We start from the raw sequence: 15,373 nt of genomic DNA, 5'->3' as shown, positions 1-15,373 counted from the left end.
TTTAAATAACTTTTCGTAAATAAAACTACAAAATATAATTAAAATTATAATTTTACATCAACTTATTTACATCTTAATTAAAAAAAAATGAGGAAAAGATAATTAATTAAAAAATTATGCTCTAGGTTTTTTAGGTAAAGATCCGAAAGCTGATATTACAGTTGCTTTAGTGCCTGTTGCAGTGTTTGTCAAGGAAGGTTGAACTAACCCGGCAGGTTTTATGTGTGAATTAATAGAATTTCCACCAGGTTGGTCCCATTTGCTCTTTCGCTTTTTAGCTTCTTCTTCTTGCTTTTTCGTTCCCGAAACGACTTCCACTTTAGTTTTTCTTTCCTTTTCGCGTTTTTCCATCTCGGTTTTTTGTACTTTTGATAATTCTTCATAATAACTTTCTTTGCTCCATTTCGATGGGTCATAAATAACCGGGGGATAATTAGTTCCTAATTCGTTTATCGAACAAAATTGAATTAATTTTTCATAAATACTAGGATTTCTAAAATTCTTTTTTTGCTGTATAATCATATTCATGTCCAATCCCTCACTTTGCATTCTATCGTGTAACCTTAAAATTTTTTCTTGTATCTCAGCAGAACAATGTCCGGGTGGTTCAGGTGGAATATTAACACCTTCTTCATCTATAGTTTCTGTTTCGACTATGGGAGGAGTTTCGTTTTCGATAATTACCATCGTTTCAGGTTCCCTTTCTGTATTCGGTTCGGCATCATCATCCGAAACAATTGTGTCGTCATGATAAGATACCAATCTAGAAACTTTACTAGTTATTTTCGCCTGCACAGGTGATCCAGGACGAGATGTGGGGGTTGATTTAGTATCGGGTGAATTAGAATGAACTGTTACCGAACCAGTGTTTTCGTTATCATCGTTTGCTTCATCTTCACCTTCTGAATCTGTATATGTAGCTGTTAAAGAAGCCAAAGCCATACTTTGTGACATTGTATTAAAGTATTTATGTTAATATAAATAGGAAGTTTTAATCAAATTTTATGTTTTAATGATCTTTTTAGTTATAAATTACCGTTTTTCTTCGCAAAATAATTGTTTTGAGCTAGAGATTAAAAGTTCACGTTTGACAGAGATAAAAAATTTGACGTTTAGTTACCAACCATGAAATTTAAAAATCCCTAAATCTTTAAATTATAATTAAATTATTTATTAATTAATTAAAAATAAAGATTATTCAAATTTATTTATTATCATAAATATACAGTTATAATTTACAATAAAATTAAAATCTAAAAGTAAATAAAATTCTTCTATAATATTTGATAATTTAAATTATGGGGTTATGGTAAACGTCAACAACACGTGTTTTTTGTGTTTATAACCCAATTTTAAAAATTTTTTACTCTTTAATTATGTCTGTTGAAGAAAGTTGTGGTAATTATGAATCGGAAGAAGAAATAAATCGCCTTTTTAACTTAAAAACATCACACATATTTCACAAAGAAATAGATAAAAAGTGCTACATAACCAATATATCTGGATCAATGTAATTTGAACATTATTTTACAACTAACGCAAATAATCAACTATTTTTAATTCTAGAATTAATTCAAACGTTGCTGTTGCCCGTTCAGATCATGTTTTGGAACTATATGATGTATCAAATAGCAATATTTATTTAATTAAAAGTTTTCAAACTGATTATGATATTGTTGATGTTAAAATAAGCCCTGAAAATGAAAGAATATTTTATGTGGGTACAAATGATTGTAAAATAAGTGTTTGGGATAGTAGATTAAAAACAAGTGTAGTAAATGTTTTTAATGATACAACAGTGGATAATGATAGTCCTTCAAAAATATTGAGCTGTTTTGATATATCATCAAATAACTTATTATTATCTGGTGGAACAGAATTAGTTGCCACAGATGCTTACATATTATTTTGGGATATAAGACAATGCAAATTAATGGGTGCTTATTGGGAATCACACACAGAAGACATCACACAAGTTCTTTTTAATCCCAATGATATGAATCAATTAATATCTGGTTCTAATGATGGTTTAATAAACATTTACGATTTATCACAATCTTGTGAAGATGATGCATTAATAGATTCATTAAACACCATGTTATCCATTTCTAAATTAAAATGGTATAAAGATAAAAACACGGATTGTATATGTTGTATAACACAATCAGAAGATTTGCAATTTTGGAAAATGGATGATGCAAATCCTTATAAAAGTTTTAATAAAAGCGATCTTCCTTTTATATTGAAGGGAAGAAACAATAATGAAGAAGATTATTTTTATGTTGCCGATGTTTTTCGAAATCCTAAAAACGATTGTATCAATGTTTTAATTGGGCGAGATAATGAAGAAACAGGAAATTTAGGAGGGTTTCGTTTTGCAAACAATGAACTTGTACCCACATATAATTTTATTGAAAATAAACAAATTGTGAGATGTTCTTGGTTTAATCATAATGTAAGATTAATTTAATCAAGTTTATTGATTAGTTTTGAATTTAATTTTTATTTTAGGGTAATTTTTTGATTACTGGTGGTGAAGGTGGCGCTTTAGATCTTTGGAATTTAGAAAAAGATGATTATTCTAATGGATTTTCTTCGTTTAGGTAATTAATAAAGATGGAGAAATTATAAATTTTGATTTTTTATTTTGTTATGGTTAAATAAACTGATTCAGGTGAACTTATAAATTGAGTTCATACATAATTCATTGTGTTATTAAAGCCCTATATATGTGCTAAATCTGCTGGTAGTCTACTTCAAAAGATTACCAATTAATTCTCAAGTTTTCTGATTCTTTGTTACAGTAAATGTTTTATTACCAACATTAATATAAGGAAATCGTTTTCAACGCCAGGGGGTGGTTTAGCATGTGGTAATCACAACATATTACTTTCAAGCTTGTGTTTCCACATACCTTTATGTGAACTTCGACTTTGGCATGCAATATCAACACAAATAATTTGACTAGTGCTAAAAGTATAATACTGAAGAAACATTTGTAGGGTAGAGAAACCAATTATGGCCACATTTAGTACTCTTCAACTTTTAAAATTCGGTACCTTAGTTCAAAATAGGAATACATGCGAGAAAAAAATCAAAATAGTGTTTCTTAGCTCTTGTTGCATATAGGCACCTTCCATTTTATTTGTGTATCAAGTATTTTAAAACACAAAAAACAATTTTCATCAATTTCCCCAGTTATGGCCACCATAATTTGTTTGCGTAGAAATCAACCGCAATAAAGCACAATTTTTAGATTTTATTAGGGACATAGATACAATAAAAGTTAAGGAGATGAATACATTTATTGTTGAATTTGTTTTATTGCAAATACGTCTACAGCACTGCGGAAAACGAGTCATTTTTCGACCAACATTTTTCAGTTCGGGTTCTGGAAGCGTTCCAAAGAGTTCTTCAATGGCACATTTGTCATTGTCTAACACTTTGAAATATGTCTTACAATTAGTCTGATCTTAGCTTTTCCAACACGCACAAAATTTTTGCAACACACTCCTGCAGGGCTGTAACTCCATACATATCAATTGTTCTTGATTTTCTGTCTCAATATCGTCAAAATCATCTAAGCTGCTCTCGCTTTCATTCTACTCTTCTTCCTCTAAACAGTTTTCATTTGTCTTCTTTGTCTTCTTTGCCTTTTACGCTTCCTCTACTTTATTGTTCTGCATTTCCCTTTTCTTCTTTCTCTCCATTTTCAGCTCTTCTTGAATTTTCTTCTCTTTCTCTTTGAGTTTAAAATATTTCACCCATTTGTCAGACGTAACAATGCTTGGAGTATATTCTTTTTTCCTTTCTCGTACTGTCGGTTTATGGTGTGGTCAAGGAATGATATTATTGAACACTGAGGCAAGAGACCGTTTAGGCGTGGCAAGTACGGCAACACTTTTAGCTCTACTGTTAAAGTATAAATCTTATGAGTTCTCCTTTTGGAGCCAAACAGAACCAAGTCTCATCCGTATTAACGACGCGCTCTGGATCCCTTATTGCTACAATTTCTTCTTCTGTGAGTAAAATTTCAACTTCCTTAAACCAGTTCCGTATTTTTTCCTCAGTAACAGTGCCCCTTGCCTTGTTGACATATTCAGCATGCTTCTGGGTGTCTATTTAGGAAAGAGGTAAACCACATTTTGCCAGGCTTATTCTTGGAAAATGGAGTTTTCAAAATCCATTAAAGCATCAAATTTAACAAAAATGCGCTTAACCTCAATTTATAGTTATAACATTATTAAATACTTTGAAACTAACGTATTTGTGATCATATAGTTCATAAGCTCGCTTAAATATGAAACGGCGCTAAAGATAATAAAAGATTAAATGTGCATTGCTCTTACCATTTTTGAGCACAGCACATTAGCTAGAACATGGAAACCATTTTCAAATTGTTTCAATATCAGAAACATCATCTAACACAGTCTGTGTTGAATTAAGGTCTGACTAAGCCCTGTAATGCACTTACTTTTCAACTACTGTCTATTAAGATCTTAATGCGCAACGACTTCCTCTGAAATAGTCATAAATGGTACAGTGGCCATAAACGGTGCTCCTACCCTAATTCTAATATTGACATAAACGATGCTTGGAGAATAACATCTTTGTCATTAATTGAACCGCTGCAATGAGGAAAGTTTCATATTTCCTCAAAATTATTATTATTGCTGCTGCGCTGAGGGGACAGACTCCTCTTGTCACCGCGACCTATAAAATCTATTGTAATTTTAGCCTCTAAAAGTTTAGGGCAAATGTAGGTCCTAAAAAGAAAACCAACCTAAGTATTGCTCCAAGGTCTTGTCCCTTTATGTCGGTAGGTGTCGAAAGAGATTTACTGAAAATTTTGTGTTTTAGGCAGCTCCTTGTAAAGTCGATAAGTTTGATCTTCAGCTTGTCCAATGTGGAAGAGGTAGTATTTTAGGGGCGCATGGCCGGTCAGGTAACCTGAGAGCGTCCTTAGATCCCCTTTGCTAAGGCATAAAACGTCTTTGGTTTTGTTTTGGCACGGAGTTATCATACTCTTCGCTTGTCTCTGACCTGGAAGTTTTTTCCAACGTAAAGCTACTTTTGAGGCCTCCCAGCTATTGATTACCTGTTTTAAGTGTTTTTTTTTGTAGTCCATAACCGGGTTGGGGTCCAATAAAGGGCGTTTTCGCTGCCTGATCAGTGCAGCACATGCAGTCACATGTGTAGGCCTGAATTGCCTTTAGGGCGGCCCGACTGTCTGTGAAAATGCGTATGGATGCATCTTTTTATAGCAAAAGATGAATGCAAGTTTATAGCAACTACTTCTGCTTGAAAAATGGTTATGTCCGAGCTGAGGTGCAATTTAATACAGCTATTTGGCCCACTAATGCCCATGCCTACTCCGGATCCGACTATCTTTGAAGCATCCGTGTACTCTTCTTTCTAGTTGGATCCCACCCTTCGTCCAATCATCCCTGCTTCTAAATATGACTTTATACGGCTGGTCGAAATAGTATTCTGTCGGTATAAGGTCCGTTTTAATTTCAATCAAGTGATTTGAGCATTTCTAGGTGTCCTCTGAGGTTACCCTGCATCAGCTTACAGCTGCCTCCTTTTTTATATATAAATGAAGTGGTGTGAGACCGAGTAGAGCTTGAAGAGCAGCCATCGAACAAGGTCTCATTGCACCCGTTATATTAAGACATGCTAAGCGCTGGATTTGTGCCAGCTGTTGTTGTGCTGCCTTATGTTTTGTTTTTGGCCACCAAACCAATGAGGCGTGGACGACCATGGGTCTGATTATTGCTACGTAGGCCCAATGACCCATTCGTGGTTTAACCCCAGTTTTTTACGAGGCGTCTGCGGCAGATCTGGTTAGCCAGAATGACCTTTTTCGTCACCTTGTCTATACATCAATCAAAGCTCTACATTATGATACTTATTTATGTCCTCGCGAGGTAAGAAACGCAGAGTTATATGCTATATAGTTATTCTCTGAATATTTAGTAATTTGCATTTTTCTGCCTAGATACTGGTAGCGTTCTTTGATTCACATTCGGTTGTGCATATTCTTATTGTTCGCTGTCAGAGTGCAATGGTGTGTTGAAGTGGTTTCACCATCTTCTTAGTATTTCACTTCTCTTTCTAATTAGTGTTTCATCAATCAGAACCTATCATTTTGCTGTTATCTTGGTTTTTGGACCAGCACTTTTTCGCAGTTTCAGCTGGTATTGTCTTCAAGATTGTCCAAGTGATATTTATAAATCTCTGTTCAGGATTTTTCAGTATTCCGACGTCATACCTTGTTATCTTTGTCTCCACCTTTCCATTTCTTGCATTAGAGCTCTGAGAGTTTGCTTCTCTATAGCTTCTGCAGTAGATTTGATTCGTGATTTGCCCATTTGGAAATAATGTGCTGCTAATAACCATATTCATAGATGAAGCAAAATTTACAAGTCTGATTCCGGGCTACTTAATTGTTATCTTAATCAGACTTTTTGTATAATTATTTATTGTTGCAATGATTCATAATCTTAAATGTAAATATGAAAACAATGTCGGTAATACAGTGATTTATATCAGTCTATGAGTATTTTTTTAACTTTTGGAGTCAATCAGACTATGAGGAGATAAACCAGATGACTCATGAATTTATCTATTTATAACATTGTTATTATTATTTATACAAATATATTTTATAAATATAAATACCATACAGAACATGGAATAGTAAACGGCGCAACGCGAATTTAGTTTATTTTTCTCAATTTCGTCGAGTCGGATGTGGTGGGGCAACAACGAATTGTAATAGAACAACGAAAAGCGGCGACGACGACGACGACGACGGCGGCGGCGTATGGAGAGAGGCTGTCAAACGGGCTACGTCACGACAGCTGTTTTCTGGTTTCCGTCGTCCCGTCCCGAGAGCCGGGGGGAGTAGAGCTCTCAGCTGTTGGTGTTTTGACGGTCTGTATGCGACACGGAAAAATCGAGGCCAGTCAACAGCAGTAAACGAACACATACACAGCAAGTAAAATACCAAAAACGAATTATGTCAGAATCTGAGGCAGCGAGCTCTAGTACCGAGGGCGTGGTGGAGTCCGCGGAAATCGTTGAAAAGATGGAAGAGTTCGCAGAGCCCGAAGCGAAACGTCGAAAATTGGGCAAAAATGAATTACAGCAAGATGAGAAAAAGGATAAACTCGAGGAACGATTAGGCGGCATTTTGTGCTGCGCAGTTTGCTTAGATTTACCAAGGGCCGCTGTTTATCAGGTAAGAATTTTTCTTTTTTACTCTATCTATAAATACATTTCCGATGTTATTACATTTTTTTTGGGCACATTTTATTTCTTTGGGTTTCGAGTTACGGGGATTGAGAGAACTTAAAAAAAATAAATTTCGAGTTTTGGAAACGATTTTTTTTAAGTTACGTAATCGTTATTTTCTTTGTTGTTACTGCAGTGTGGCTGCAGGATTTTATTGATTTCTAAACAGGCGTAAAGATGCTCTTTTATAAGAGTTTAAACGTGTGTTAGCTTTTCTTTGTTCTTCGCATATCATCGTATGTGTACACAGAGATTTGTTGTAAATATTTTATTATTCTTTGTATATTATGATAACAACAAATTGATTTTTCGGTTCGTCGCGGTCTAATTAATTTCAAATTAACTTTCATTTTATTTTTCCTGAAAACAAAAATAAGAATATAAAAAAGTATGTGTAAACCAAAAATTACAAACAGTAATCACATGAAATTGTATAATACACCATAAAAAATTGATTTTTTTGTAATTATAAGTAATATTATCTTTAAAAGTTATTTATTTACTATTTATAGTGTAATCTACGTTTATTTCCGTACTAAATATTTTTATATTTAAAACTTAGAAGGTTTTTTCAATAAACGTTTTTTAACCGTATAATTTAGTGATTCATTATTTAGCTAAGTAGTTTTTACCTCCCTGTTTCCCGATTTTTTTCGTTCAACTTTATCATTTTCTTTGAAAAAAATATCTAACCTCGCATGATTTCATCATAAATCATGAGATACATATAACGCCTTCAACAGAAAGGTAGGTTGATGAAAATGGCGACTGTAGACATTTTAATTCATTCACTTATACCTATTTTTAAATATCTTATAATCAACAATTATTTCTTTCGCAGAAAAAATCTTCTTTAATTAATTTTACTTGTAACCCCTTTTGAGAATTTGACAGCTTCATTGTCAAAATTGACATTAATCAAAACGTCAAAATATTTCCTGAATTTGTAAATAATAATTCTTAATTATTAATTTTATAATATATTATTATTAAATGTCATTGTGATTTAGAAATTTGTATTTTTTATTTCGCATAATATTCTAAGAGTGAATTTTTTAAAGTTTAAGCTAACTGAAGTTAGCTCATTAACTTAACCTAAAAAAATTCATTTTATGTCAACATCTGTAAGAAATGATCGTTGAGCAGACGGTTTATTAAAAGAAATAATTTTAATTATAAAGGTAAGCCTTAAACATAAATTGTAAAGACAAATTATTACGTGAATTGTCGAAAAATATCTATTCTCATTGTTATTTATTATTATCATTTTTTTGATATGAAATCTTATAATTTTTTTTAATTGATGGCTTATTCATATTTACAGGGTGTTTTAAGAAGATTGGTGAGTATTTTAAGAAACATTTTTTTTTAATTATTTCCGATTCTTACAACAAAAATCTATTTTTAAATATTACAAATCATAATCAAGAAAACGCGAAGAATCCGAAGACCTGAAATTGGAAGATATATTTTTATGTATTCCTTTTTATTTAGGTTTTTATTATAGATGTGTCATCATTTTTTTTTAATATTTATATTTTTCCACACATAATCTAAATATATATGTGCGTATTATTACAGTGTAACAATGGTCATTTGATGTGCGCTGGTTGCTTCACTCATCTTCTCGCCGATGCTCGACTTCGCGATGAAATGGCAACCTGTCCAAATTGTCGGGTTGAAATCAGTAAAACGGTTGCTACTAGAAATTTAGCAGTGGAAAAAGCAGTTTCTGAATTACCATCCGAATGCCAGTATTGTGGAAAAGAATTTCCAAGGAATTCATTGGAAAGGCATGAAGATTTATTCTGCGAAGAAAGGTTTCTGTAAAAAAAAAATATTTTCAAATATTTTATTTAAATTTTTTGAATTTTATAGAATATCTGGTTGTAAATTCAGTCGTATTGGTTGTCCTTGGAGGGGTCCTCTCCATGAGACGCGCCAACATGAATTGGAATGTACTCATCCTCATCGTAGTGGTGCTGAAGTTATGGAGGCTCTTCAGGTTATTGATCAGCAAGTTGCTGATGAAAGGAGATTGTATGAAAATATATTTGATCTTCTTGGATATGAAAAAATTACGTTTAATGGTAATAAAAATTTGTTATGAAATAATGTCCCACATAAAATGCAACATAGCTTTGGGTAGTTTTGCAAAAGATAAGTGTTGCTTGGAGAAAGTTGACGTCCTTATGACAACCCTAAGTTTTTGGCCGTCTTAAGAGACGCGCAGCTAAACCCGAATTTTCTAATTCTAGGTCTAGTGTTAGTTCTACTTTTCGTTCAATAAAAATCGTTTAAACATGCGGCTAAATCCGAATGATCCAGCGCGCATGCGCAGTGCATGGGGGCACAGGGAGCAACTTCCGCTCCAGAACTCTAATACACGACTAACTTGCATACTTATGACAAGATTTTCAATTATAGATAGAATAGAAGGAAGCGCGCAACGTAGATCACTAGTAATATTAAATTTAATTCTATAATTCAATTTTATTGTTACAACTGCAAAAAGCGCCCTTCGCACAAATAAGTGCTGGAATAGGGTAAATACAGTTGCAGCGCTTGGTCTGCTATGCTGGGATAAACTTTGAGATATTCTTCCCAAAATAGTGTTAACTCACTATTTCATTCATAAGTCACTTATGTTGAGATTGAAAATAATTTATGAAAGCAAGAATAATGACATGCTAAAATTTGCGATTCTAGAGTTGCAATTTTTCAATATACTGCGTGATGGCATCTCGATGATAAATTATGTTCGAGTCTCCACCTTGCAATTTCAAGTTTAGTGATTTCAAGGAATCGAAAATATCCGTTAGATAAGTCACTACTGCTAGGACAGTTGATTGTTCTTCATACAGTTCAGTTTGGTTTTATATTTCTAAAAACAAAACTACCTCATCTTGAAGCTCATATAATCTTGCTAACATATTTCCTTTTAAGAGCCCTTTTAAGCGCACTTCCGCAAAAAGTGGTGTGTTTAACGCACTGTTTTTTTAACATAATTGACAATTTTAACGCAAAAATTTTAAACACCCACCAAAGCTTGATGGTGTATAAAACAATGAATACCGATTACATTAGGATTTTTTTCTTTGGCCAACTGTACGAATCCTGAGCAAGAGCCAAACATTAAGAGAGCGTCCTCTGTGCATATGCCTATCAACTTTTTCTATGACAGTTCATGTTTGTCAAAGAATTCAGAGATATGTACAGTGATACAATAAAGTCTACATACACCCCAGAAAATGATAATATCTCAGCTCCTGAAATGTAATTCAATGAATTTTTTAAACGAAGGATACTAGAAGTCTATATTATTTTAATACAAAGTCGAAACAGTTCGACTTGTGCTACGAAGTGAAGGCTACAGCAGTAGATTTAGTCTCTCAAGACGGCTAAACCCGAATTATTCTAGTTCTAGGTCTTGTGTTAGTACTAATGATAGTGCAAAACTAGAACTAACACTAGATCTAGAACTAGAAACATACAGCGCTAGACCAAGAACTAGAACTAGCATAATTTTATACTTGTCTAAATCATTAACAACTAGTTTTTAAACAATCCATGTTGCTCAAAATGACTGAAAACTAGTTGATAGTCATTAAAAGCTTGTTTAATTGTATAAGGAGTAGTTTATAGCAAGTCTATTTTGCTCAGAATGACTAAAAACTGCACCAACATTGTCTAAAATTGTTTATAAGATAGCAAAATTGTTCAAATTATTGGAAATAAGTTGATAGCCATATCATGTTATTCCAAATCATTGAAAACTGCTTGAGCAATTTTATACTTGTCTAAATGATTAACAACTAGTTTTCAGACAATCCATGTTGCTAAAAATGACTGAAAACTAGTTGATAGTCATTAAAAACTTGTCTAAATGTATAAGAACTAGTTTATAGCAAGTCCAGGTTGTTCAGAACGACTGAAAACTGCACCAACATTATCCAAAATTGGTTTATAACGTAGTAAAATTGTTCAAAATGATTAGAAATAAGTTCATAGTCATCTCATGTTGTTCAAAATCATTGAGAACTGGTTGAGCATAATTTTATATTTGTCTAAATCATTAACAACTAGTTTTTATACAATCCATGTTGCTCAAAATGACTACAAATTAGTTGATAGTCATTAAAACTTGTCTAAATGTATAACGACTAGTTTATAGCAAGTCCAGATTGCTCACAACGACTGAAAACTGCACCAACATTGTCCAAAATTGGTCTATAAGATAGCAAAATTGTTCAAATGATTGAAAATAAGTTGATAGCCATATCATGTTATTCGAAATCATTGAAAACTGCATGAGCATAATTTTATACTTGTCTAAATGATTAACAACTAGTTTTCAGACAATCCATGTTGCTCAAAATGACTGAAAACTAGTTGATAGTCATTAAAAACTTGTCTAAATATATAAGAACTAGTTTATAGCAAGTCCAGGTTGTTCAGAACGACTGAAAACTGCACCAACATTGTCCAAAATTGTTTTATAAGGTAGCAAAATGTTCCAAATAAATTCATAGCTATCTTATGTTATTCAAAATCATTGAAAATTGGTTGAGCATAATTTTATACTTGTCTAAATGATTAACAACTAGTTTTTAAACAATCCATGTTGCTCAAAATGACTAAAAATTAGTTGATAGTCATTAAAAACTTGTCTAAATGTATAACGACTAGTTTATAGCAAGTCCAGATTGCTCACAACGACTGAAAACTGCACCAACATTGTCCAAAATTGGTCTATAAGGTAGCAAAATTGTTCAAAATGTTTCGAAATAGGTTCATAGCCATCTCATGTTGTTCAAAATAATTGATAACAGGTTAAGTATAATTATATACTTGTCCAAATCATTAACAACTAGTTTTAAAACAATTCATGTTGCTCAAAATGACTAAAAATTAGTTGATAGTCATTAAAAACTTGTCTAAATGTATAACGACTAGTTTATAACAAGTCCAGATTGCTCACAACGACTGAAAACTGCACCAACATTGTCCAAAATTGGTCTATAAGGTAGCAAAATTGTTCAAAATGTTTCGAAATAGGTTCATAGCCATCCCATGTTGTTCAAAATAATTGATAATAGGTTAAGTATAATTTTATACTTGTCTAAATCATTAACAACTAGTTTTTAAACAATCCATGTTGCTCAAAATGACTAAAAATTAGTTGATAGCCATTAAAAACTTGTCTAATTGTATAACGACTAGTTTATAGCAAGTCCAGATTGCTCACAACGACTGAAAACTGCACCAACATTGTCCAAAATTGCTCTATAAGGTAGCAAAATTGTTTAAAATGTTTCGAAATAGGTTCATAGCATCTCATGTTGTTCAAAATAATTGATAATAGGTTGAGCATAATTTTATACTTGTCTAAATCATTAATAACTAGTTTTTATACAATCCATGTTGCTCAAAATGATTGAAAACTAGATGATAGTCATTAAAAACTTTTCTAAATGTATAATGACTAGTTTATAGCAAGTTTAGGTTGCCCAGAATAACTGAAAACTGCACCAACATTGTCCAAAATTGTTTTATAAGGTAACAAAATGTTTCGAAATAAGTTCATAGCTATCTCATGTTATTCAAAATCATTGAAAATTGGTTGAGCATAATTTTATACTTGTCTTAATGATTAACAACTAGTTTTTAAACAATCCATCTTGCTCAAAATGACTGAAAACTAGTTGATAATCATAAAAAACTTGTCTAAATGTATAAGGATTAGTTTATAGCAAGTCCAAGTTCACCTAGTTTTGCACTAGCACAATCACTAGAGCTAATACAAGACCTAGAACTAGAATAATTCGGGTTTAGCAGTCTTGAGAGACGTGCGACTAAGCCCGAATGTTTCTAGTTCTAGGTCTAATGTTAGTTCTAGAGACGTTCCTAGTTCTATGGCCCGGTATATTCATCTGCCAGTAAACTATCAAGTAAGTACTTGTCGGTTATATTTACTGGTAATATTAATTCAAGTCGAGTATATTCACGCTATTTATTCTTCCAAGTAGTTATTTTTGAGAACTAAAAATATTCAAGGTTAACGTTTTTTATTCTATCTTTTTTATTTTTTGATATAAATGCATCACGTCATTCAAAATGAGTCCAAACATGATACGTTTCATTCCAATATTACTGGAGATATAAGCAACTTCCGGTATTTTTATTGAGCTATAACGGACACTGATATACTTTTTTTTAGGACTGTATGTAGACTTTTTTGAATTAAAGATATGATTATGTTTTGTGTTCCCCTTGACTTCTTACATGTTTTGTTAAAAAATTTCATTGAATTACATTTCGTGAGCTGAGATATTATCATTTTCTGGGCTGTATGTAGAGTTTCTTGTATCACTGTAGCTGTCTTTTCAACTGCGTAGGCGAGTGACCATCAATTGGCAGTCAAAATTGTAGTTGGAACGAACCTTATATCAGCTGCTTTTAAAGTTATCGGTAACTCTGTAGAAAACAGCATTTCGTCTTTGATTCTTTCATGGCCTTCCTATACCAGCCGTCTTAAGTGAGTTATTTCTAAACGGAATGTTTCTAGTTTTTGGCCTAGTGTTAGTTCTACTGCTAGTGTTAGTCTAGTATTATTTGTTATTCAGCACTAGATTATGTTACATTTTATGTGGGACGCTCTGATTTCTATGGAAATATATTTTAATATATTACATCTTACGTGAAATTCACTGTATGTCCGATAAATTTAACAAGAAAATTTTCTTTTATTAGATCTTCAATTAAAACCATATCGTACAGACGAATTTGTGCATCGTCTTTTTTACGAAACATCACGATTTTCGGCTTTTAACAATCAATGGGTTGTTAAGGCGAGAATAAATAACAGTCAAAAGGATCCAACTCAAAGTACAGAAAGAGATATTAGTTATCAGGTGTGTTATTATTAAATTAAGAAAAAAATAAGTAATATCTAATTAATTATTTTTAATTATTATAGTTGATTTTAAAAACAAAAACAACTTCACCGTTAAGTATACACTACGTGATTCTGCGAGGACCTTTCGGCGATATGAAAATAAATCCAAGAATTCATCGTTTTGATTTCTCAGAGCAAGAAAATGAAAGTCCATATGTACCACTTTCTTTGCCGGATACGGCGGAATGTAATCGTCTTCTTTCCGCTAAGACTATTAATTTTAGATTGATTATGTTTTTGGCGTCAAAATAAAATGATTATATCGAAATTGAAATTCGGTAAATGAAAGGAAACATTAAATGTAATCGCGTCGATATTATTATTAATTATTTTCGCTTTCGAAGACAGTATTTCTTCTTCTAACATTTTTTTTTGTTGTTAATTTTTTTTTTGTGTCACTTTGAAGAGATCTGTATAACACATAGAATGAATCTCACCTTTTTTATATACGCCTAAAAAGATTAAGAAAAAGAAAAATGAAATTATGTAGTGTTAGTGATTAAGCTGGAGAAAAATTTAAAATATTGAAAAATTGATTTATTTACGTAGAAAAAAATCTTTCTTTCGTTTTTGATTATTTTTCTTTATTATTATAGGTTTATTTTTAATGTTTTTGAGTGGTTTGATCTCGTTATATTAATTTTTTTATTTAAGATTTTTTATTTATAAAAAAATTATTTTATTAATTATTTAAATTAAAAACTTTACATATAATAATTCTTAGGTAATAAGAATTGATTGAATTGGGGTTTAATTTAAGGATTTTATTTGCAAAATTTGCTGTTTATTTATAAAAGGTTTAATTATTATTTTTTTTAATTGATTAAATTTAACTATTAGAATTGATATGAGTATGGCAATTAATAATGTAATTTAATAAGAATTATGTATAGTTTATAATTCATTTACACATCAGCGTGAGTTTTTGTGTTAATATTTTTGTGATTGAATCTTTTAATGCACGGTTTGTAAAACTGTAATGTATCTTTAAGTTTTCTTTTTCATTATTTTGTGGATGTAAACTAGGAAAGCAAATTTAATTTTTAAATCCTGTACAGCTAACAAATAAAAGAAAATATATACAACATTTATTGTTTTCTTTTTCTCATTATCACT

At 31.7% G+C, this 15,373-nt stretch overlaps 4 protein-coding genes across 5 annotated transcripts in view; 2 read left to right on the top strand and 2 right to left on the bottom strand.

The window, feature by feature from the left end:
* LOC111420849 (shavenoid) overlaps positions 1–15,373 on the bottom strand; it is a 372,982-nt gene that overhangs the window by 129,608 nt on the left and 228,001 nt on the right. The gene's annotated exons all lie outside the window — the stretch shown is intronic.
* LOC111422302 (SAP30-binding protein) lies at positions 34–1,101 on the bottom strand. The gene has a single exon (XM_023055508.2). The coding sequence runs from the start codon at positions 952–954 to the stop codon at positions 115–117; it is 840 nt and encodes a 279-aa protein (XP_022911276.1). The 5' UTR covers positions 955–1,101; the 3' UTR covers positions 34–114.
* On the top strand, positions 1,314–2,703 carry LOC111422303 (WD repeat-containing protein 89). The gene is made up of 3 exons (XM_023055509.2): positions 1,314–1,510; positions 1,567–2,455; positions 2,512–2,703. Exons 1-3 carry the CDS (start codon positions 1,377–1,379, stop codon positions 2,605–2,607), a joined length of 1,119 nt encoding a protein of 372 aa, XP_022911277.2. The 5' UTR covers positions 1,314–1,376; the 3' UTR covers positions 2,608–2,703.
* On the top strand, positions 6,807–15,342 carry LOC111422301 (zinc finger TRAF-type-containing protein 1 homolog). 2 transcript variants are annotated; one of them, XM_023055507.2, is made up of 5 exons: positions 6,807–7,246; positions 8,881–9,119; positions 9,178–9,389; positions 14,053–14,213; positions 14,279–15,342. In XM_023055507.2, exons 1-5 carry the CDS (start codon positions 7,025–7,027, stop codon positions 14,507–14,509), a joined length of 1,065 nt encoding a protein of 354 aa, XP_022911275.1. In that variant the 5' UTR covers positions 6,807–7,024; the 3' UTR covers positions 14,510–15,342. The 2 variants fall into 2 exon arrangements, with proteins under 2 accessions (XP_022911275.1, XP_071053347.1); XM_071197246.1 differs by having other exon boundaries at positions 7,153–8,641.

This window comes from Onthophagus taurus, chromosome 7 (genome assembly GCF_036711975.1).
Source record: "Onthophagus taurus isolate NC chromosome 7, IU_Otau_3.0, whole genome shotgun sequence".
Classification (NCBI taxonomy): Eukaryota; Metazoa; Arthropoda; class Insecta; order Coleoptera; family Scarabaeidae; genus Onthophagus; species Onthophagus taurus.
This window is presented reverse-complemented; position numbering and strand designations above follow the sequence as displayed.

What these genes read in the sequence shown, in the direction of transcription:
- LOC111422302 (XM_023055508.2), bottom strand. Translation starts at nt 954, where the DNA reads ATGTCACAAAGTATGGCTTTGGCTTCTTTAACAGCTACATATACAGAT.
- LOC111422303 (XM_023055509.2), top strand. Translation starts at nt 1,377, where the DNA reads ATGTCTGTTGAAGAAAGTTGTGGTAATTATGAATCGGAAGAAGAAATA. An exon ending in ACCAATATATCTGGATCAAT is followed by an intron (nt 1,511 to 1,566) that starts GTAATTTGAACA and finishes TTTTAATTCTAG; the next exon opens with AATTAATTCAAACGTTGCTG. An exon ending in GTTCTTGGTTTAATCATAAT is followed by an intron (nt 2,456 to 2,511) that starts GTAAGATTAATT and finishes TTTTTATTTTAG; the next exon opens with GGTAATTTTTTGATTACTGG.
- LOC111422301 (XM_023055507.2), top strand. Translation starts at nt 7,025, where the DNA reads ATGTCAGAATCTGAGGCAGCGAGCTCTAGTACCGAGGGCGTGGTGGAG. An exon ending in CAAGGGCCGCTGTTTATCAG is followed by an intron (nt 7,247 to 8,880) that starts GTAAGAATTTTT and finishes GTATTATTACAG; the next exon opens with TGTAACAATGGTCATTTGAT. An exon ending in TGAAAAAATTACGTTTAATG is followed by an intron (nt 9,390 to 14,052) that starts GTAATAAAAATT and finishes TTCTTTTATTAG; the next exon opens with ATCTTCAATTAAAACCATAT.